The sequence below is a fragment of the Pseudophryne corroboree genome, chromosome 6, assembly GCF_028390025.1.
Source record: "Pseudophryne corroboree isolate aPseCor3 chromosome 6, aPseCor3.hap2, whole genome shotgun sequence".
In the NCBI taxonomy this organism is placed as follows: domain Eukaryota; kingdom Metazoa; phylum Chordata; class Amphibia; order Anura; family Myobatrachidae; genus Pseudophryne; species Pseudophryne corroboree.
In genome coordinates this window covers 577,130,916-577,153,210 of record NC_086449.1, presented here as the reverse complement: position 1 = coordinate 577,153,210, position 22,295 = coordinate 577,130,916, and the positions used below count along the sequence as shown (strand labels likewise).

The 22,295-nt window shown below is 49.1% G+C and overlaps 1 protein-coding gene across 7 annotated transcripts in view; it reads right to left on the bottom strand.

The window, feature by feature from the left end:
- BRD8 (bromodomain containing 8) overlaps nt 1-22,295 on the bottom strand; it is a 333,693-nt gene that overhangs the window by 13,983 nt on the left and 297,415 nt on the right. For 6 of the 7 annotated variants that reach the window (XM_063927892.1, XM_063927886.1, XM_063927888.1 and 3 more), the window contains one exon: nt 5,191-5,286. The exons of the other annotated variant lie outside the window; for it this stretch is intronic. In XM_063927892.1, the coding sequence (XP_063783962.1) occupies nt 5,191-5,286 (96 nt within the window). The remainder of the gene's footprint in view (nt 1-5,190; nt 5,287-22,295) is intronic. 7 annotated transcript variants of the gene reach the window in all.

Sequence of the window (22,295 nt, the reverse complement as noted above, 5' to 3'; positions counted from 1 at the left end):
ACAGCTTACCATACAACCACCAACTGCCGTTCTTTTCCGCCAATAAATAGCCAACGATAAAACCAGCCAACAATTTAATGCCAAGGCACTCCGTGCCAGAAACCTTTACCAACAGGGCGGGAGGGCGGGAAGGCAATTTCACCAACAAGAGAGAGACAAGATGTCTATCCTTCCCTATATATACTAACCCTCCCCTTTTCCCAAAGGGTTGTACTTTCCTTCCAGCTAGGTCCACCCCTCACAAGATGTTTAACTCATTCCTTTCCTATGCTGTCAATTCTCTCTCCTAAACATCCTAGTGACATTTGGTGGACCCGTTCATTCCAAGTAAAGCATTCGTTACCTCTAAACCCAATAAATAAAGACACGGAGACTTGAATTTGGCAGAAAAATTGCTAGCTATTTATTTGACCCTAACCATAGCAAACCTGTAATTGAAAACTTTGTTAAGATGCCGATACAGCCGGCATATGGTGGCAGCAAAAAGAACGGCTCTACTAAGCTAAATTAACCGTAAAATACTAAAAATTCGAAACCATCCTAATTTTACTACAACTATCAAAAACCGGTAATAGGTGACAACTCCACCCCCACAGTGACTACCCACCGCTCCTGGGTGCCCTGCCGCTGCCTTCCCGGACGGGTGGTCAAGCGGCCAATAAGTCTATGGAGGTGAGTGCACCTAAACCAAATCAAACTGTAAATCACTACAGCTTACCATACAACCACCAACTGCCGTTCTTTTCCGCCAACAGCGAAAGACTCCTTCCCAGAGTCTTCGCACCGCCACCATAACCTCACCCTAACTCCAGCAACCCTAGGAACAGATCCTCCAGGAAAGAACATCATCCCCTCATTGGATAGATGCACACCATCAGGCCGAAGAAGGTGACTTTGTCTCTGACTGAATCCTAGGGTGGCGAACCACTTGGCCTCCGTGGGACAACCCACTTCGCCACCGCCCCATTCACCTTCTGCCTGGCCTCCTCAATTTCGCGACCGTCCGTCACACCTTGCCAACTCAACCTTGGCACCATCAAGGAGAACACCAATATAACAAGTGGTCCATTCCCCTTCTGCGTGGCCTCCTCAATTTCGCGACCGTCCGCCACACCTTGCCAACTCAACCTTGGCACCATCAAGAAGAACACCAATATACAAGTGGTCCATTCCCCTACTGCGTGGCCTCCTCAATTTCGCGACCGTCCGCCACACCTTGCCAACTCAACCTTGGCACCATCAAGGAGAACACCAATATACAATTGGTCCACTGCTGCGGCCAAACTTGCCAGATCCTGTATCATGGCCCATCGCATCTCCAAATAAGTCCTCTTCCCCAGGTCGTTGCCACCTAAATGGACAACCAACACCCTAGGGCTAACATGCTTGCTGGCCTGACTCACTAGTCTACTTCTCCACTCCGTCCACATCATCCCTTGCCAACCAAGCCAACGAACTTCTGGAGCCCTAGGAAACATCTGTGCCCCCTGCGAGGCCAACACTGGGCGGCCCAATACACATAAGAGTGGCCAACCACCAAAATAGGCAAGTCATCTACCAACCAACCTGAAGAGGAGGAAAAGGGGGTAAAAGTGGTTACTAATCATCTATACCATTGTTTAATTTACTGCATTAACCTGAAGGATCTGCCAAAAAGAAAAATTTTGCTGTCGTATATTGCAGCAGTCTCGGCCTAGCCGATCTGCACGAGCAATCCGCCAATTTGAAGCCTAACTTGAACACACAAATGGGAAAGATGAAAATAACAAACCAAAAGGGGGAGGGGAGGGGGGGGGTGGGGGGAGAAGGGGTAAAACATGTAATAACTCAGCTGGAGGTGAAAGCATAAAGACCTGCTGAGGGACTCTGATTAAAAACAGATTAGCCGAATTGTGGATTAGAATTCAGTCCGTCAAGTCAGGCAAAAAATTGCAAAATAACTCCAGACCCCCGCTGCCGGCTCATGCCAGCAACGGCGAGTAGCTAATCCCTGAGTAGGATAAAAAAGGGGGAAGACAAACAAACGCACAACACCATAACGTACTGAACTGTAATAACATGATTAAACGACTGGAATTGACACACAAGTACGCGCGAGCCAACATCTCATGCAACGGGGCGCATATACCGTCTGTAGCTTGACGACTTCCATCGCCCCACCGCCTGGATCTCAGCCATGTAAAATCCCGTCGCCGCAGCCGACGTCGCCGCCCCTATGCGGAGGGAATGCGTCCCGAACGCAGCGGGTGGAAGGCCCAAGCTCGCAAGACAGCAACCCAGCATCCCATGAAATAGATACTTCGTCACCGGCAGCCCTTCATAGTGCAGCGGCCATGACCCCCGACCGTCGGGCCGTACTGCCTCATATTGCACCGCCAACCTCACTGGGCAAATGCTCTCCTCAAGAGCCGGAACCAAGGTGACCCATTGACCTCTCCCCACTTGGTCAGTCTTAGAGCGTCGCAATCTGCAAAGCAAGGACTTCTCACCCACCACCACGTCCCTGACCAGCATGCGCGAATCTGCTCGCTGAGAAGGCGCTACCAGTTCCGGAACCCTAAAAGCCCCGTGGTAAGCCATTGAGCACGCCAAACTGAAGAACAACCGCAATTCAAAACATGGACGACGCGACACCTCTAACCGCCCTGATGACATCCAGCAACAAGGCCGCATCAATGGGCGTCGGCGCGACTCGCGCCCATCCTTTCATCGCCTTCAACAGAATCCCCCTCTTAGCCACGTCGGGGACGCCCTTTATCCCGCTGAAACGAAATCCTGGCCAAGTACCGGGATACCACCGCTCTGGACCTACCCGAAACCTACAGCTGCCAAATAAAAGAAAGCATCCTCCGATGCCCGCTCTTACCTTGCTGAATTCGTCCTTAAACAAGCTCCTCCTACTCCGCTCCAAGCTTGCGGCTTAAGCGTGGCTGGCGCGACTGACCGCAACGCAAGACCCTCCAATCCGTCCCGATCGCCTCCCAACATAACCGGGACACTGAACACCATGTTCGTCGGCCTACGGTGCTAACAAACAAAAAACTTTCCCAATGCCCTCGTGACAGAGCGTCGGCAATTCCGTTCTCCAGCCCCGGCACATGTTGCCCGCGGAACCACACGTTCCGACGTAGGCATGTCTACAGTAACTGTCCCAGCACCCGCAGCATGACAGCGGCTTCGCCCCCTTGTTATTTATCGCATGCGCCAACGCCCAGAGTGTCACATCTAAAGATGCTGCGAGGAGCCAGCCGTTCGCCCCAAACCTCCAGCGCCCCCATAATGGGAAAAAAAAAAAAAAAAACAACTCCAGAAGCAAAAAGTCCCTGGTTACGCCTTCGCGATGCCGTCCACGAAGCCGCGCACCAAGATCCCTCCCGATAACATCCGTATCCAGAGGCCCCAGCCGCGTCGGTGAACAACTGCATCCTAGCGCTGACTACCGTTGGAGCCTGCCATATACACCCCCGTTGAAATCCTCCAGGAATGAGGCCCATATTGCTCCATCCCCTTAAATCTCGGAGGATCATCGCACGAAATGATGTGGTCTGGCACACCCCGCATTCGCCCTTTCCAGCTTCCGGCAGTGTGATCTTACGCGACCCTTCGAACCGGCCAATAGCTTCGCGGAGCTTCACCACCTTGTCCCGATGCAGCCGACCCGATCCTGCCGCTGTGTCGAAATCGATCCCCAAAAGGACAAACAGGAGGACGGTCCCTCAGTTTTCTCCTCATCCACTGAAACGCCGAAGTGGAAAAAACAGGGCTCGGATGCTGACCAGCAAGTCGCCGCCCGTGCTGAATGTGCCGCCCGCACACAGGAAGTCATTGAGGTAATGGGCGACCCCATGACCCCTTGGCGAAAACTCCACGAACCAGTGTAGAAACGTGCTAAACCGTTCGAAAAACGAGCATGAAACGGAACACCCCCTCGGCAAACCGTTGCCGATGAAATACCCCCTTCCGATCCGAAAACCCCATAAAACGGAATGAGTCCGGATGTAATGGCAGCAACCGAAAAGCGGACTCAACCTCGATCTTAGCCATGAGTGCTCCAGTCCCGTAACTGCGGACCAGCGCCAATGCCTCGTCAACGACTGATAAACCACCGAACCATGATCCGGCGGCCTCACGTCATTGACCGCCGTCCCCGATGGGTAAGAAAGATGTTGAATAAGCCGAAAAGCGCCCGGAGTCTTCTTCGGAACCACCCCCACTGGAGAGATGACCTCCGTATCCACTGGACCCGAACCGACACCTCGCTCGCAACAGGCACGCGCAAACAAAATTAAAACCGGAAAAACAGAAATTTTTGCATCCGCCCTATTTGGATACCAATTTAACCCCTTGCCCATCGTTTCTAAAGCAATTGGCGTTGAAGCTCTGTGGAGCGCTCCCGCCCGCGGCCTGCCTGAGATAAGTTTGTTTACCCCGGGTACCTTGACGACTGCCTTTGAAGCAGGAGGAGGCTGGATTTGGCCGATCCGCCGTCCGCGCCTTACCCCTGGGCGGACGACCCTGCGCGGTGGTGGCCGTCCGCCCCCGGCTTCCGGGGCTCCTCCGTCTGCTGTGAAGCCCGAGTGACTTTGAGCCAGACCTAGACGTCCTTGAACCCAAAGTCCATGACCCGCTAACCATCCTGCTTCTACCTACGCCACTCCGATCCCGAAGAAGTGCGCTGCAAGTCATGTATGAGAAGCATGTACCGAATCACGTTCCTGTGCTCGACCGGCCTATCTTCCAGGTAGCACGCCGCGAAGACCCAAAACCGGCCAGCCAGTTAACGAAGGTACGGAAGGCCACGGCCCCGATGTCCCTCTTTGCAGCCGCCGATCTATACTCCTTCTTCGCTTCCTTCGTACAGACGAACACATGCACGAAGTCCCACTACGAATCTTCCTACGTCCGCTATCCCGCAGGCCCCGCATCACTGCAGTGTAGTCGCAGCGCGCCCACCCGTGCAAATCGCTGCGTTTCTTGGCCCTGCGAGCATCCTCCCCAATCCGCTTACGCCTCTTCGAGCTCCCAGCTGCCCCGCCGCCCTTTTGGCGAATTTAGTCGCCTGATTCTTCGCCCTAGTAGCGCTACCGACTTCGGACGCCTGCGACGACAGAGCAGAGGAAAAGGAGGAAGAGGAAAAGTTGCGAGAACTGGGACTCGTGGATGATCCCGCTACCGACTGTAACACCTCACCTGAACCCGTCGACTGCACCGACACGGAATCCTCCGGCGTGGCAGAACCGACGTCTTCTTACCCGTACTCCACCATCTCCACTTCGCCGCGATCCCCTGCAGGAGAGAAAAAGGGGGGCGAAAGACACAGGAAAACAACTGCGGCGCCTGCCGAGCCACTCGTGAGGGGGTTGTCCCCGCAGCGCGTCCCTGCCCGTCCTGTTACGGACCGTGTTCTAGGTCTGCGGCGGCCTCTCCGAGCTCCCTGTAGGCGTGGCAATTCGCCGCGCCGCTGAAGCTGACCGTCTTCCGGACCCGCCTTCCATCGCGGCCGCGTCGGAGCTTGCCGCTACCCCCGGTGATGCAGCCGCAGCCAGCGGCCGTAATGCCGCGCCCACCTTGGCCAGAGCCAACTCCAGAGTTCCGGAGGGGCCCTTACTGGCCCGAACCACGGCGCCGGCTCCCCGGTGCCCCCAGCCGGGGCCCCCGCGCGCCTACCCGCATGACGCCCGACGGCGTCACCCGGGGGCCGACGTCTGCCTTGGCGGGAAAAAAGGGGGAGGGGGCGCCCGTCTCTATCGAGGGACTGGCCGTCGGCGCCAACGCTGCTGTCGCTCTCCGAACCCCCCGCAGATCGGAGCCAACTCCGCCCGCTAGGAGGGACCTGCGGCGAGGCCGGTTAGCGCCCGCAGCAGCCCTGCGGCCCCCGCACCCCTTCCCTGCCCCCCCTCCCCCGCAAGCCACTGGCATCTGGCTCCAGGGGAACGAGTTGGGGAGACAGAGAGACGTGCGGCGCCGCTGCACGCGCGCAAAAGGCGCCGCCTGCCGTGAGTACGGGCTCGCGCGCACATCGTGCGCGCGCCCCGACTCCTGGTGCCTCTAACCCCCCGTGTTCCCCCTGGTCGTCCCTCCCTGCAGAGCCCTGCTTATACTCTTCTGAGGGACCCCCGTGTACCCCCTGGTCGTCCCTCCCTGCAGAGCCCTGCTTATATTCTTCTGAGGGAACCACCCTCGTACCTCTCCTCCCCCCCCCCTGCCCCCCGCCGGACTCCGGCTGCAGGGGAGCAAGCTGGAGAGACCGTGAGGCTGGCGACGCCGCTGCGCGCCCCCGTGCGCGCACGGCGGCGCCGGAAGCCCTCGTGGGTGCGTGCGCACCTCGTGCGCGCGTCCCACTGCTTTCCGGCCGGCCGCATCCCCCTGCAGATCCGCCGCGCGAGGCCCAGTGACAGACCTCGCGCGGCTAGCAGCCGACTCCGTCCTGGCCCCGCCATCCTGTACAGTGCCCAGGGAGCTGCACATGAGCCCCGTGCGGCTCCACGGACGGGCGCCCACAGCGGCGCGCATGCGCGCGCCCGCGGTCGCCCGCCACTAATCACCCGCCGCGCTCGGAGGTGGGGGCAGCCGCCCTTCCACCTCTGGGCGGCCGGGACGCACCGCTGGCCCACCCCGCTGCCCAAGCCCCTCCGGCAAAGCCGGCCTGGAACTCAGCAACAAGCTGACCCGGGCTGCCGCACCTCGGCCCCGCTCGAGCCCGTGGAGACCAGCCGAACTGTAGACTCAAAAAAGGGAGGGGGGGGGGAATGCAGAGGAGGGGACCAAAGTTAATGAGCCCCAGGGGAAACACAGTAGAAGTTGGTAAGCCTGCTATGCAGCACTCACCCACTCAAGGCAATTTCACCAACAAGAGAGAGACAAGATGTCTATCCTTCCCTATATATACTAACCCTCCCCTTTTCCCAAAGGGTTGTACTTTCCTTCCAGCTAGGTCCACCCCTCACAAGATGTTTAACTCATTCCTTTCCTATGCTGTCAATTCTCTCTCCTTCTGAATAAAGAAAAGGAAACTTCCATTTCAACATCTAAATTAGGTATGTTAGCAAGTTGCACAGTTTTTTTATTCGTGACATCAACATGTTCGTCTGCATCAAACACTTCAACATTATTCACAAAATAATAGCCATTTTCTCCATGTGCCTTGCAGACAATTTTCTGTCACTCCCTCCCATGCTAATTCAATGTTCTTGATGCAGTGCAAAATGTTGTATGATTTCCAAAAATCACCAAGGGTTACTTCATAATTTTCTGTTGCTGATACAAGTTTGGAAAAAGTTGTGCGCAAATAGGGGTTCATTCCGAGTTGATCACATGTAGCAACTTTTTGCTGCTCGTGCGATCAACCTGACACCGCCTATGGGGGAGTGTATTTTAGCACAGCAGGGCTGCGAACGCTTGAGCCGCCCTGCTATGCTAAAAAAGTTTATAGCAAAACAAGATCAGCCCTAGACCTACCTACCATTTGCAACGGATCCAGCGATGCAGGTCCCGGATTTGACGTCCGACATCCTCCCTCAAAACGCCTGGACACGCCTGCGTTCGCTGGATCACTCCCGGAAAACGGTCAGTTGACGCCCCGACATGCCTTCTCCTGTCAATTTTTTTGCGGTCGCCACTGCGATCGCTTTCCTCGTTCCCGGCGTCGTTGCCCGGCGACAGCTGTCGCCAGGCAACGACGTGCGTGCGCAATGCACACGGTGCGCATGCGCAGTCCCGACCCATTCGCACCACAGCAAAGAACCGCTGTGTGCGAACGGGTCGGCATGACCCCCATAGTACGCTTTGAACGTGGCCCTGGTCCATTGGCTGTAAGATTGAAGTCGTGTTTTTAGGCATACACACTATCTGGGTGAACATCATGAAGATGCTGGGAGGGGCCTGGGCAGTTATCAAGCAGGAGGATAATTTTAAAGGGAGCGTCTTTCTCCAGACAATAATGCTTGACTTGAGGGTATGAAGCAGTTGATAAACCAATCCTCAAATAAAGCTTGTGTCATCCATGCCTTCTTATTTGCACAATAGTAAACGTGTGCTTACTGACCTGCTTCAACGCAAGTGGGTTCTCAGAGTGATAGATGAGCAAAGGCTTTAACTTAAACCCAGCAACATTTCATCTCAACAACATGACTGGGGGTGATTCTGACCTGTTCGCTCGCTGCTGTTCATTACAGTGCAGCGAACAGGCAAGAAGTGCGCATGCACTTCTGCCCCCCGCAGAAGTGTGTTTGCGTGTGTGTGTGTGGGGGGGGGGTCGGGACTGACTAGACCCTTGCTGGGCTACGATCAACTTGGAATGACCCCCTCTGTCCTTAACCACTTAACTTAAGAAAGCTTTTTTTCCCCAAACCCGCAGAAATTGTGAATTAGGGACCCTATTCAGTTTGGATTGCAAATTCTGCTTTTTAGCGGAATTTGCAATCCTTTGCCTCGCATGCTGGGGGCCGCCCAGCATTCTAACCGCCGCCCCCCATCTGCGACCCACACTAATTGCAATCGCACTGCAATTAGTGTATGGTCGCAGCCTGGCTGAGACAGCAGTAGGCTAGCCGCCATCTTTTTAATCGGATCGGCTGCGTGACGTGATGCCATGCCCCCATCACGCCACGCCACCCCCGGTTCCATGCCCCCTCAAAAAAATCATTAAAAAAAAATCATATTTATAAAAAAAAAAAACATCGGTCGTCACCATTGGAACATCGGAAACATTGCGACGATCGCGGCTAACACTTTCTCAGTGGCTGCTATTGTCTGCAGCCGCTGGGTGGGGCAAACACTGGGGGAGGGTGCGGGAAGGCAGAGTGACTCTGAGAGGAGTAGCAGAGGGAAGATTCTCTTCCCTGCAGCTGGAAACACTGTCTGACTGGTCGCATCCTGTGCAACCAGGTCAGATAAAACACTTGCTGGCGTGGTCGCATCTGATGCGACCATGCTAGGCAAGTGGTTAAAGCCCTTGAAACCGTTTTGTTTTAGCTTCTTTGTGTATGTAGGACTTTTCTGCATGTTCTTCCAAAAAAGTCCAGTTTCATCCACATTGAAGATTTGTTCTGGACGGTAGTTGCTGTTCTCGATGATTTCATCAAATTGATAACCATTTCTGCTGCTTCTATGTCAGCGCTTGCTGCCTTGCCACTGATACTGCGATTATGCAGGTTGAATTTATGACAAAACCATTGAAACCACCCATGTCTTGCCGTAAATGTTTCCATCGGTTCCTCCATTTCACGCATTTTCAAAGTCTCAAAGATACTGCGTGCCTTGGCTTGAATAATTGAAAGGCTCAGTGACATTTCAATAATGAGGCCTTTCCGTTGCCTAGTTATTACGGCTTTAAATCATGTTGATGCTTTCACTGCCTCTTTCACTCTATCTTTATCCTTCAAGATTGTTTAAATGGTCGAATGTGCGAGCTCCAAGTCATAGAAACATAACAAAGAAACATAGAATTTGACGGCAGATAAGAACCACTTGGCCCATCTAGTCTGCCCCTTTTTTTTTACCCTTTAGGCCAGGCATGTCCAAACTGCAGCCCTCCAGCTGTTGAGAAACTACACATCCCAGCATGCCCTGACACAGCTTTAGCATTCTCTGATAGCAAAACTGTGTCAGGGCATGCTGGGATATGTAGTTTCACAACAGCTGGAGGGCCGCAGTTTGGACATGCCTGCTTTAGGCAATCTCAACCCTTTTTGAACCTTAATTCTTTGTAAGGATATTCATATGCCTATCCCAAGCATGTTTAAATTGCTCCACCTCTGATGGGAGGCTATTCCACTTATCCACTACCCTTTCTGTGAAGTAATTTTTCCTTACATTTCCCCTGAACCTCCCCCCCTCCAGTCTCAGTGTATGTCCTCGAGTTCTAATACTTCTCTTCCTTTGAAGAATGTTTCCCTCCTGAACTTTGTTAAAGACCCTTGATATATTCGAAAGTGACTATCATGTCCCCCCTTTCCCTTCTCTCCTCCAAACTATACATGTTAAGATCTTTTAGCCTTTCCGGGTCAATTTTGTGATGTAGGCCATGCACCATTTTAGTTGCCCTTCTTTGTACACTCTCTAATGTATTTATATCCTTCTGGAGATATGGTCTCCAGAACTGGACACAGTATTCCAGATGGGGCCGTACCAATGACCTATACAGTGGCATTATCACTTCTTTTTTCCTGCTACTGATTCCTCTCCCTATGCAACCAAGCATCGGACTTGCCTTTCTCATTGCTTTGTTGCATTGCTTTCCTGCCTTCAAGTCAATTGAAATAGTGACTCCTAAATCCCTTTCCTCCTCAGTAGTTTCCATTATAGTACCCTTGATACTATATTTAGCCTTTGGGTTTTTGAGACCCAAGTGCATGACTTTGCATTTTTTTGCATTAAACTGTAGTTTCCACGTTCTTGACCATTTCTCAAGCCTACCTAGGTCATCAATCATTTGTTTTACCCCTCCCGGTGTGTCTACCCTGTTGCATATCTTTGTATCATCTGCAAAAAGGCATACCTTCCCTTCAATACCATTTGCAATGTCACCATCAAAGATATTAAAGAGAACTGGACCAAGTACAGATCCCTGGGGTACTCCTCAGGTAACATTTCCCTCCATAGATTGCACTCCATTAACTACAACTGTCTGTTTCCTATCCTGCAACCAGTTTCTTATCCATTTAACTGTTTTATAATCCACCCCCACGCTTTCAAGTTTATTTATCAGTCTGCGATGTGGGACAATGTCAAATGCCTTACTAAAGTCTAGATATGCTACCCGTGAATTGGTGTGGTAATCTTTTCCATTTAGAAAAATGTGAGGGTATGATCCCACTAAAATAGGCGCCACCGGAATCAAGTGTTGACACCACAACGGTGAATAGGAAATGAAATGTACATTCCTTACAACAACTTCATAAGTCTTCTAATCCACATTCGATTCTGTATAATGTCCACTCCACATTGGGAAAAGACAGATCATATCATGTGTAGTACAACAGATTTATTACAGTAAATACAGATACAATGACATAAAACAATGGAATAACCCACAGCAATGTCCCGGAGGGACCGAACAATTACCAGAACAGGTGGAGAACTGATGGAAAGCAGTTCTCACATGCGTTCTTATTACTCATCCAAAAAGAGCAAACCACCCGGGTAGGCAAACTCAGTATAAGGATCAATCTGGTTCTAGCTCAGAATCCTCTGGGACAGCCACGGGAATTCAGGTCCGCTAACACAAAACAGCCAACGCGTTTCAACCCTTCTATTGGGGTCTTTATCAAGGCAATGTGTTAGCACATCCTCCCAGAATCCCTTTAAAGTCTCCATTAGCCAATCACCGAGCCCGCTTTCTGCGTCACTTTCCCGCTTTTTTCCTCCGCTTTTTAAGTAGAGATGAAGTCGTACATGATGAACCACCTATTCCTGAAAAGACACCTTTTTAAACCCAAGTCTATTTTTTCCCCCGCCAATATAAAAGGCAATTTCATCGACACTTTCTGTAAAATTGTCAAGGAAGACCTTAGAGACATCAAGCCCTCAGTAATTAATTTTAATTTAACCTTTAAAGAGCGAGCAGCTCTGAAGGGCTTGAAAAATAACTCGGAACTTGTCATTAAACCTGCCGATAAGGGCGGGGGGGTTGTAGTGATGGATAAGGGTTGGTATATTAAAGAGATAGAGGAACATGTGAACGATAAAGATACCTACCTCAGACTCAAATCAGATCCAACTGATAAAGTAATTACAAAATTGCAGACACTAATTAAAAGATATCAGGATTTAGGAGTCTTAGAAGAAAGGGAAGCTAATTTTTTGTTCACTGCCAAACCCGTTACTCCAGCACTTTATCTTCTCCCGAAGATTCATAAAAACGCTGCACATCCCCCAGGAAGACCAATTGTGTCTGGAGTAGATTCTGCTACTGCCAATCTGTCAGAATATATCGATTTCTTCCTGCAACCATTAGTGTTACAAAATCCTTCACATCTAAAGGACACTAAAGAATTTTTAAATTTTCTCTCTACAGTACAATGGGAGGACAATATGTTTTTAGTTACAGCAGATGTTAAATCTTTGTATTCCATCATTCAGCACAAGGCAGGTTTAAAGGCGGTAACAACGCACTTAAGTAAAAGTACTTTGGAGGAACAGGTTCAGGATTTTATCAGAGAGGGCATTTTATTTATCTTATCCAATAATTATTTTATCTGTAATGGAAGTTATTATTTGCAAAAAGTCGGTACGGCAATGGGCACCAGGTTCGCTCCGAGCTATGCCAATATCTTTATGGGTCAATGGGAGGAGTCGGTTGTTTGGCATAACAATCCGTTTGGAGCGAGCCTAGTGTCCTGGAAACGCTATATCGACGACGTGTTTTTTGTATGGAAGGGAAGTCGTGAAGCTCTTGATCAATTCTGTCTGTATCTTAATGATAATGTTTTAAATATCGAATTTACATTTAATATTGACACACAGAAGATTGACTTTATAGATATAACTATATTGTGGATGACAACCAGATTCATACGAAAACATTTACCAAACAAACGGATTCTAGGTCTTATATTGAATATAGTAGCTGTCATCATGTAAATTGGCTTAACTCTATCCCCCTTGGCCAGTTCAAACGCACTAAAAGGAACTGTACCAATGAGGACACCTACAAACAACAAGCGTGTGAACTTCAGAATAGATTTGAAAAATGTGGATATAGGAAAGAGGTTATAGACTCGGCAGTACGAAAAGCCAATGAAGTGAATAGGAATGATCTTTTAGCCAATAAACCGTTAGGACAAATTAAAAATGACAAGTTCGATTGGGCCTTTATTACCAGTTATAGTTCCCAACATAAAACCTTGGAGAAATCAATCAGGAACAACTGGAACATATTAAAAAAAGATCCTGTATTGGGGGACAAGATTCCTGAACGCCCCATTTTTATTTATAAAAAAAGCCCCTAATTTAAAAAAATGCACTAGTGAATAGCTACTTACCACCTATAAGACGAGAAGCAAGGATCATTACAAAAGGATTCCATCGATGTGGCATGTGCATTGGTTGCCGGGAGATTAAAAGTGACGGCACCAAGAAATTGGAGAAAATCCAGATCAATGATAAAAATATCTTGATCAAGGATTTCATTACGTGTAATACAAGTAATATTGTTTACTGTATCGAATGCACATGCCACTTATTTTATATCGGCCGGACTTCACGAGCCCTTAAAGTGAGAATGGGGGAACACTGTCGCAATATAAAAAGGGGGCTCGATACCCATGCTCTGTCGGCCCATTTTAAAAAATTCCATAACTGTTCCCCTAAGTATATAATTAGGTTCGCAGGAATCAAATTGTTAAAGTGTAATCCCCGCCAGCGAGACATTGCCTCATGTCTGGCTAAGAGTGAGATGCAGCTAATATATGAATGTAACACCTTACAACCATATGGTTTGAACAGTGATTTCGAACTAAAATGGTTTATTTAGTTATTCCTGTGAATCTTTATGTTAGGCGCCGGGGTCCGCTTGTCCGCGCGACCCGGCGCCTAGCAACTAGGGACGCCGTGCATGTACAGCCGCCGGCTCCCTAGCAACGCTAGACGCCGGGCGCGCTGAAGCCGCACGGACCCTAGCAACGGGGACGCCACTGGCGGACCACGTTCCCCGTTGCTGGGTTTTAGGATTTAATGCGTTCACTTGTTCTCTGGCCGTGCAGCAAGGCAGCTGCACGGCATTTAGTCCAATCAGCCTCTAAACAGCTGATTGGAGGACTCCCTGTTAAGTACACTCCCAGGGCTTCTCACAGACGCCGGTAATAGCTTCCTGCATGCTGCCTTTGTTTGCTGAGAGTCTGTTTCCAGTCCTGCTGTATCCGGTCATTCCAGTCCTCAGAAGTCCTGTACTCGGGAGTTACCATCTCGTCCCTGGAGTCCTGACTGATCACCGTTTTATATCCAGTGGTGTTCGTGAGTTGCGGCTCTGCCGTGTGTTGCGGCTCAGCCGCTTTACCTTTTATATTTTGTGTTTGGAGCATTTGCGGAGGGTTCCGCTTCCACAAGTCCTCTCTGGTACTCGGCGGTGCCGGGTAGGAGAATTGGACAAGTGGATATTTTGGTTGTCCTTTTCCTTGGCGGTTTCTCCGCACATATTATAGTTTTGAGTTTGCTTAGCCCCTGGCCTGGTTGTTTTGTTAGAGGGCCTCTTGTTATCACCCTGTCTCGGGTTTCCCTTTGTCTCTCATTAAGACCGGGGGGCATCGAAGTTGGGCAGACATAATCCGCCCTTCAAACGCAGCTGCCAAGGGCTCAAGAAACCATAGTCTCGCAGGGGATTTCTGACAACACGGGTGAGACAACAGAGTTAGGGCGCCAGGGGCTATTTTCCTGTCCTGCTCCCTTCCCCAGCATTCCGTTCCAGTGCTCCGGTCCTTGCCATAAGATCTCCTCTGACCAGAGTGCTGGAATCATAACATTATTACCGGCCATACCAAAACTTAAAATTAAACGGGGTTTAATTTTTTCCCATTCAGTTTTGTGAGAGTTTATCGGCCTCATGAATCCAACAGGTTTAGGGCCAAATCCTGGTCAGCTCTTAGTCAGCCAGATTCAAGAACTTACTCAGATGGTTCAGGATCTTTCTCTTCGGGTGAAGTCGCAGGAAGATCTTTTGCGAGCTTCCCCAAGGGTAGTCCCTGAACCAAAGATGCATTTGCCTGACCGTTTTTCTGGTGATAGAAAAGAGTTTTTTTAATTTTAAAGAATCATGTAAACTTTATTTTCGTTTAAGACCGACTTCCTCGGGTACTGAATCCCAGCGGGTCGGGATTATTATTTCTTTGCTCCAGGGGGATCCTCAGACCTGGGCATTTGGTTTAAGAGCAGAGGATCCGGCATTGTTGTCAGTTGACGCTTTTTTTGAGTCTTTAGGGCTCTTGTATGATGACCCTGATAGAGAGGCGTCCGCTGAAAGTCAGTTGCGTGCTCTCAGACAGGGTAGAAATCCTGCGGAGGTTTATTGTACGGAGTTTCGCCGTTGGTCGAACGACTGTGGCTGGAATGACCCAGCCCTGCGCAGTCAGTTTCGCCTCGGCTTATCAGAGTCTCTAAAAGACAGTCTCCTTCAGTACCCCGCTCCTGAGACTCTCGATAAACTCATGGAGCTTTCTATTAACAAAATGTAAAAATGGTAATCACCAGCGCTATGTTGTGTAAATTAAATATACTGCAGTTAAAACAAATAATGGACGGTAGGTTATGTTGAAAAAATATATACACAATAAATTTATTAAGAATACTATCTTAAAACCACAGATGCCTATAGCAACAAGAATTAATCATAAAAACGGCACATCCGACTGCTCTTTTACATGCTCTTTCTCGTCCCCTCATTCGGTTTCTATCATTCACACTATTCATATCTCTCAATAATGCAATTCTGTTAGCCTCCCTTACTCCCCCTGTCACTTGGTCGCTTCCATTATACCCTCTCCCTCCCTATGCTTCCATTCACCCTACTTTTTGTTCTATCACAAGTCCACGTCCTCCCCCGAAGGATGCGCCAGGACGGCGTCTATCCTTTTTGTGTCATACCCGGCCCTACTATAGGAAAGGCTTTTTCCCCTCTGTATCCTTATACAGACATCTTTTCCCACCTTCTCTCTCTCTTTCCATCCTTTTCTCCCCTCCAACCCCCTGGTCGGTCTGGTCCCGTCCTGCCCCTCACTTTGCGTCGCTCACATTTCACCCCACCATGACTTTGAAAATTATCTCGGTTAATGCCAACGGCCTGAACTCCCCTACTAAACGAGCCATGGCCATCCAATTCTTCAATAGACAAAAGTCAGATATAGTATTGATCCAAGAGACCCACTTTAAACCCCCGCACCCCTCCATGTCCTGCAAACAATTCCCACACGTCTATTATTCAAATATGCCTGCCAAACGCAGGGGTACCGCTATCATGATCCGTCGAGGCCTCCCTCTAATTGTTCATGATACTGTCTCGGACCCTCAGGGTCGCTACGTCATCCTCTCATGCTCCTATAACCAAGCTCCTCTGATTCTGGCTTCCATTTATGCCCCTAATGCGCAGCAGGGTTCTCTTTTTACAGCCTTTTTTGACAGCCTTTCCCGCCTCCCCACGAGCATGACTATAATTGGTGGAGATTGCAATGTCACCTTGGACCCCCTCCACGACAGGTCTCGCCCCGGCCCTGCGGCTTCTGCCCCCGCCAAACTGGCCAAGCGTCTACAAGCACATTTATCACTGCATAACTTGTATGACGGTTGGAGAACATTGTATCCCTCAGCGAGAGGATTTACTCACTACTCCCCACCTCACGACCTCTATACCCGCATAGACTATGTGTTCATCGACCGGGATACTACCCGCAAACTCCTTGGCGCCCAGACGATCCCCATCTCCTGGTCGGACCACTCAGCTGTTTTGCTTGAGATTTCATCTTCCTCACCCCCCACCACCCGCTTCTGGCGTCTGAATGAATCTCTCCTACTTAAGAAATGCACTATTGCTGACATTGCCACCGCATTAGCTAATTATTATGCTGACAATGCGACCCCAGATATCCCTCCCTCCCTGATATGGGAAGCACACAAGGCCACCATTCGTGGCTACCTTATAAGCCTCTCGGCTGCCCAAAAGAAAATCGAAGCACAACGGATCCAAGTCTTAGAATCAGAACTTGCCGCCCTGACCCTCCTGCATCAACGCCGCCCCAGAAAGAAAACATATTCCAAACTCCTAGCAGTTAAGGGTCAACTGTCCCAGATCCTTTCTAAAAAGGCAGTTAAGGCGCTCTTGTGGGCGCGTCAGAGGTTCTATGAGAAATCAGACAAGGCTGACACTCTACTAGCCCAGAAACTTAGAGCGAAACGTACTCAAAACCGTATTGTTTCGCTACGCTGTGCGGATGGTTCCACTACATTTGACCCGACACGAATGGCTTCCCAATTTCGGGATTATTACACATCACTGTACAACCTCCCCTCCACCTTGGATACCGATTCCTGCCACGTCTCTAAGATCCAAGAATATCTATCCACTTGTAAACTCCCTAAACTTTCCGACGTGGACGTGTCGACACTCAATGCCCCCATTTCCGCAGAAGAAATCTCAGTGGCAATTCAACAGCTACGTCGCACTGCAGCCCCTGGCCCCGATGGCTTTACAGCTTTGTATTATAAAAAATTTACAACCCCTTTACTCCCCATGCTTCAATCTCTGTTTAACTCAGTCCTGGACGGAGGCTCATTCGATGCAGCCACCACTAGGGCCAACCTCATCCTCATTCCAAAACCAGATAGAGACCCGCTGGAGATGAAGAACTACCGACCTATTTCGCTCCTAAATGTCGACCTAAAGCTCTTTGCCAAAATTTTGGCAAACAGACTGGCTCCATTTCTGCCCTCACTCATTCACCCCGACCAGGTCGGCTTTATCCCCTCTAGACAAGCCGCAGATAACACCAGGCGTCTCATCGACCTCATCCAGCTGGCACAAGATAGGTCTCTCCCGACCCTAGTCATGGCCCTCGACGCAGAAAAGGCCTTCGATAGGGTAGCCTGGCCATTCCTACAGCAGACACTTCTCAATATGGGCCTGCACGGCGCCTTTTATAAAGGCGTTACATCGCTATATCAGAATCCCTCAGCCTCAATCTTAATTAATGGCCTCTCCTCTGATCCCCTGCCCATACGTAACGGCACCCGACAGGGCTGTCCCCTTTCCCCCCTGCTTTTTGCCCTCATTATGGAACCATTGGCAGCCAAGATCAGGTTGAACCGTAACATATCGGGTATCACATCGGGAACCCAAAATAACAAAATAGCACTATATGCCGACGACGTCATCCTCACCCTGACCGACCCGTCTGCCTCCCTCCCACACGTGATAGAGGAGATAGATACGTACAGTCGGTTGTCAAACTACAACATTAACTCGGACAAAACCGAAATCCTAGCCTTGCATGTCGCAGATCCGGATCTTCGGCTCTTACAGGCCGCCTTCCCATGTACCTGGCAAGCTGATAAACTCAAATACCTGGGCATCTATTTAACTAAGTCCTACTCTGGACTTTATGCTGCCAATTTTCCCAGATTATTATCCTCCATTAAACAGGATATGACCAAGTGGAACAAATACATCCTGTCCTGGTTTGGACGAATGACGGCCGTCAAGATGACACTATTACCCCGTCTGTTATATCTATGGCAAACTCTCCCCGTACACGTTCCCACCTCCATCCTCAAAAATCTCCAAGCAGACCTTACCAGATTCATTTGGGCCGGGCGGAAGCCCAGAGTAAGGATGCGAATTCTTCAAAAACACCGTTTAGAGGGGGGCCTGGGAGTTCCTGACCTCCTTAAATACTATAGAGCCGCCCACTTAACCACGTGTGTCCTTTGGCACGATAACCCTGGACACAGAGTCTGGACACATCTGGAAGCTACCACGCTACAGAGATATTCCCCCTATAGCCTGCTCTGGTGTCGACCGAATAGTCGCCCCCCCGCCTCCTCACTGTTGCCCACAGTGCGCTTTACTCTTTCCATCTGGGATCTTTGCTCACGACTCTATCGATTACGCTCCTCCCATCCTCTGCTTACCCCTCTGTGGAACAATCCCGACTTCCCACCAGGGGAGAATCATCTGGCTTTTGAGTCATGGACCAGTCATAATGTACTCTTCCTTCTGGACATCGCCCCACTACACACGTTCCCCACATATGCTGATCTGCAATCCCGCTTCTCCCTCCCGCGCTCAACCTTTTACCAATTCCTACAGATACGTCACTTTTTTAACTCTATCCCCAGTTCGCCACCCACGGGAGGTAAGTCGAGCTTTGAATCCCTGTGTCGCACTTGCCGATCAACTAAAGGCTTGCTCTCAGCCATATATCAAATTTTGCTAGCTCACAATTCGCCCCCGAAAGAATCCCATGAAGCGGCTTGGGAGCGGGAAGTAGGTGAGGACCTGACGCCAGATGAGTGGTCTGAGATCAGGCAAGAAATCTCCACGAGCTCCATTTCAGTCCGAATTAAGGAAAACGCCTATAAATTATACTATCGTTGGTATCTGGTGCCATCGCGTCTCCATTCAATCTATCCTTCCTGCTCAGATAGATGTTGGCGTCAATGTGGCCAACGTGGAACCCTGCTGCACATCTGGTGGAACTGCCCGCAGATTAGGGGATACTGGACTAGGGTCCTTAGACTTATCTTTAACGTCCTTGGTCTGACGGTCCCGAGGTCACCTTTCTATTCCCTGCTCTCTCGCCCAATCCCTCACACCCCTCGCCACCAACAGAAACTAACTAAACACATTCTAAATACGGCCAAATGCCAAATTGCGGCCAACTGGAAATCCATGTCACCCCCTACAATACCTGCTACCATAAATGCTATATGGCAAACCTATAGACTAGAACGTATTACTGCGGTTCTCCGTGACACCCCAGACAACTTTACCGCCACGTGGTCACCCTGGACAACATTTTATGGTGCTGAACCCCCGTTGACTACCATATAAGATAATATAAGTCATCATGATACCCGATTCAACCACCTGACGCATTGCACAGGCGGCTGGGACCGGCCGACCACCCCCCCCTCCCCCACTCCCTAACTTCCCCCCCCCCTTTTTTCTCTTCCGCCCTCTCTTCCATCGCTATGTTTACTTCTTGTTCTTCTTTTATAAGCTATATTGTTTCACTTAGAGATATTCCTTCACCCTTGACTATGGTACACAACTGATGCGCAACACCACCTTCTGGTGGTGCTCCATACATAGGCATACATATTTGTTTGACCTACCACACACCAGCTGTCATACCTAAGTTGATATTTTGTTACTGTCTTGTAACTATTGACTGCGTTATGTGCCATTATGTGATACCTGTACTTCATACCTTACGAATATCTTGTTGAAAGTTAAAACTCAATAAAACTTTTTCTCAAAAAAAATAAAAACGGCACATCCATATAACTCCTCAATACAAGGTTGGTTCATACCCTGGCTAGGACTCCCTCTGGATTTGTGTCCATAGACTTGGTTGGAGATTTGATAAATGCAGTGGAGTACAAAGTGTCCCTATTAAGCACACAGATGCAAGCGTTTCAGGCAGGCAGGGAACAACTCCAAATTCTCCCCAAATGATGATGTCCAAGGGAAAGCTGTCCAATTATTGCCGTATGGGTTTGAAAGTACAAGAGTCCAACATGAGTTAAGGTTTTCTTAAGGATGTGTCCGCAGTCTCTAACTCAACGCGTTTCGCTGGTGTTGACACCCAGCTTCCTCAGGAGTGAATGATAGAGAGCTGATTCTGGGCTCCTTATATACCCTAAGTAATTAGTAAAATTCTAGGCACCTGTATTATCATAAATCAACAAACCTAACCGTCCAATTAAAAGTATAAAAATAATACATAATTCATATTAGTATTGGTCTCACATGTCTAGATGCTGTTTTACATTAGAAAACGAGTGTTAGAAAGTCTTCAAAACATACTTTTTATTTTCAATATAATTATCTCATCCAGTCCGATCATGTGATCGCAAAAACCCCGTCACATGGTATGTTTTATGTATGGTAATTGGTTCTCACAGGTCAGATGATAGACCTGACCCGAAAAAGCTTCAAGGTTGTCTGTGCGCATGCGTCGGACGTGCCCGCGCCCGTACTCCTAATGATGGCTCCGACGGCCCCCACCATACAGCGCGGCCAGTGACGTCGGAACACGCGGCCGGTCACGTGATCAGAGCCACAACGCCGCACCATGGCAATGGGCCGTACAGAGCAGATTATTATGCCATTATTATGAATACCAACAGTGATTTCTATACTTTCTCTGTTTGCTACCTTCTCGTGGTTATGCCACAAATAAGAAATTGTCTATCAAGAAAATTTATGTATGTGTGACTCCTAATGATGTGAAGACATCTGCCATTCTTCTGAAATAATATGTATTTCTGAAATTACACTGACAAATTACTATAAAACAAACAGTGTATAAATATCTATTTACCTCCGATTCAGCGGTGCTTGTATGCTGTGATTTTGTACTAATAATATCTAGTAAATAGACCAGAGATATATACCTAAAAATGGTAAAGTTACTGAGCATTTATGCTGTTAGTTCCATTTGGAACGCTACTGTGATCAGGATGGGTTTGTGCGCATGCGCGGACCGTGTCCGCGGTCCGTGCTCACTGTGCTCTGTACGGCCCGTTGCCATGGTGCGGCGTTGTGGCTCTGATCACGTGACCGGCCGCGTGTTCCGACGTCACTGGCCGCGCTGTATGGTGGGGGCCGTCGGAGCCATCATTAGGAGTACGGGCGCGGGCACGTCCGACGCATGCGCACAGACAACCTTGAAGCTTTTTCGGGTCAGGTCTATCATCTGACCTGTGAGAACCAATTACCATACATAAAACATACCATGTGACGGGGTTTTTGCGATCACATGATCTGACTGGATGAGATAATTATATTGAAAATAAAAAGTATGTTTTGAAGACTTTCTAACACTCGTTTTCTAATGTAAAACAGCATCTAGACATGTGAGACCAATACTAATATGAATTACGTATTATTTTTATACTTTTAATTGGACGGTTAGGTTTGTTGATTTATGATAATACAGGTGCCTAGAATTTTACTAATTACTTAGGGTATATAAGGAGCCCAGAATCAGCTCTCTATCATTCACTCCTGAGGAAGCTGGGTGTCAACACCAGCGAAACGCGTTGAGTTAGAGACTGCGGACACATCCTTAAGAAAACCTTAACTCATGTTGGACTCTTGTACTTTCAAACCCATACGGCAATAATTGGACAGCTTTCCCTTGGACATCATCATTTGGGGAGAATTTGGAGTTGTTCCCTGCCTGCCTGAAACGCTTGCATCTGTGTGCTTAAAAGGGACACTTTGTACTCCACTGCATTTATAAAATCTCCAACCAAGTCTATGGACACAAATCCAGAGGGAGTCCTAGCCAGGGTATGAACCAACCTTGTATTGAGGAGTTATATGGATGTGCCGTTTTTATGATTAATTCTTGTTGCTATAGGCATCTGTGGTTTTAAGATAGTATTCTTAATAAATTTATTGTGTATATATTTTTTCAACATAACCTACCGTCCATTATTTGTTTTAACTGCAGTATATTTAATTTACACAACATAGCGCTGGTGATTACCATTTTTACATTTTGTCTATATCACTTTGGGGAGTTACCACCCCCTACACCAGCAGCTTTTTTGACAGCGCACTGTTTCTATTTTCTTTTACA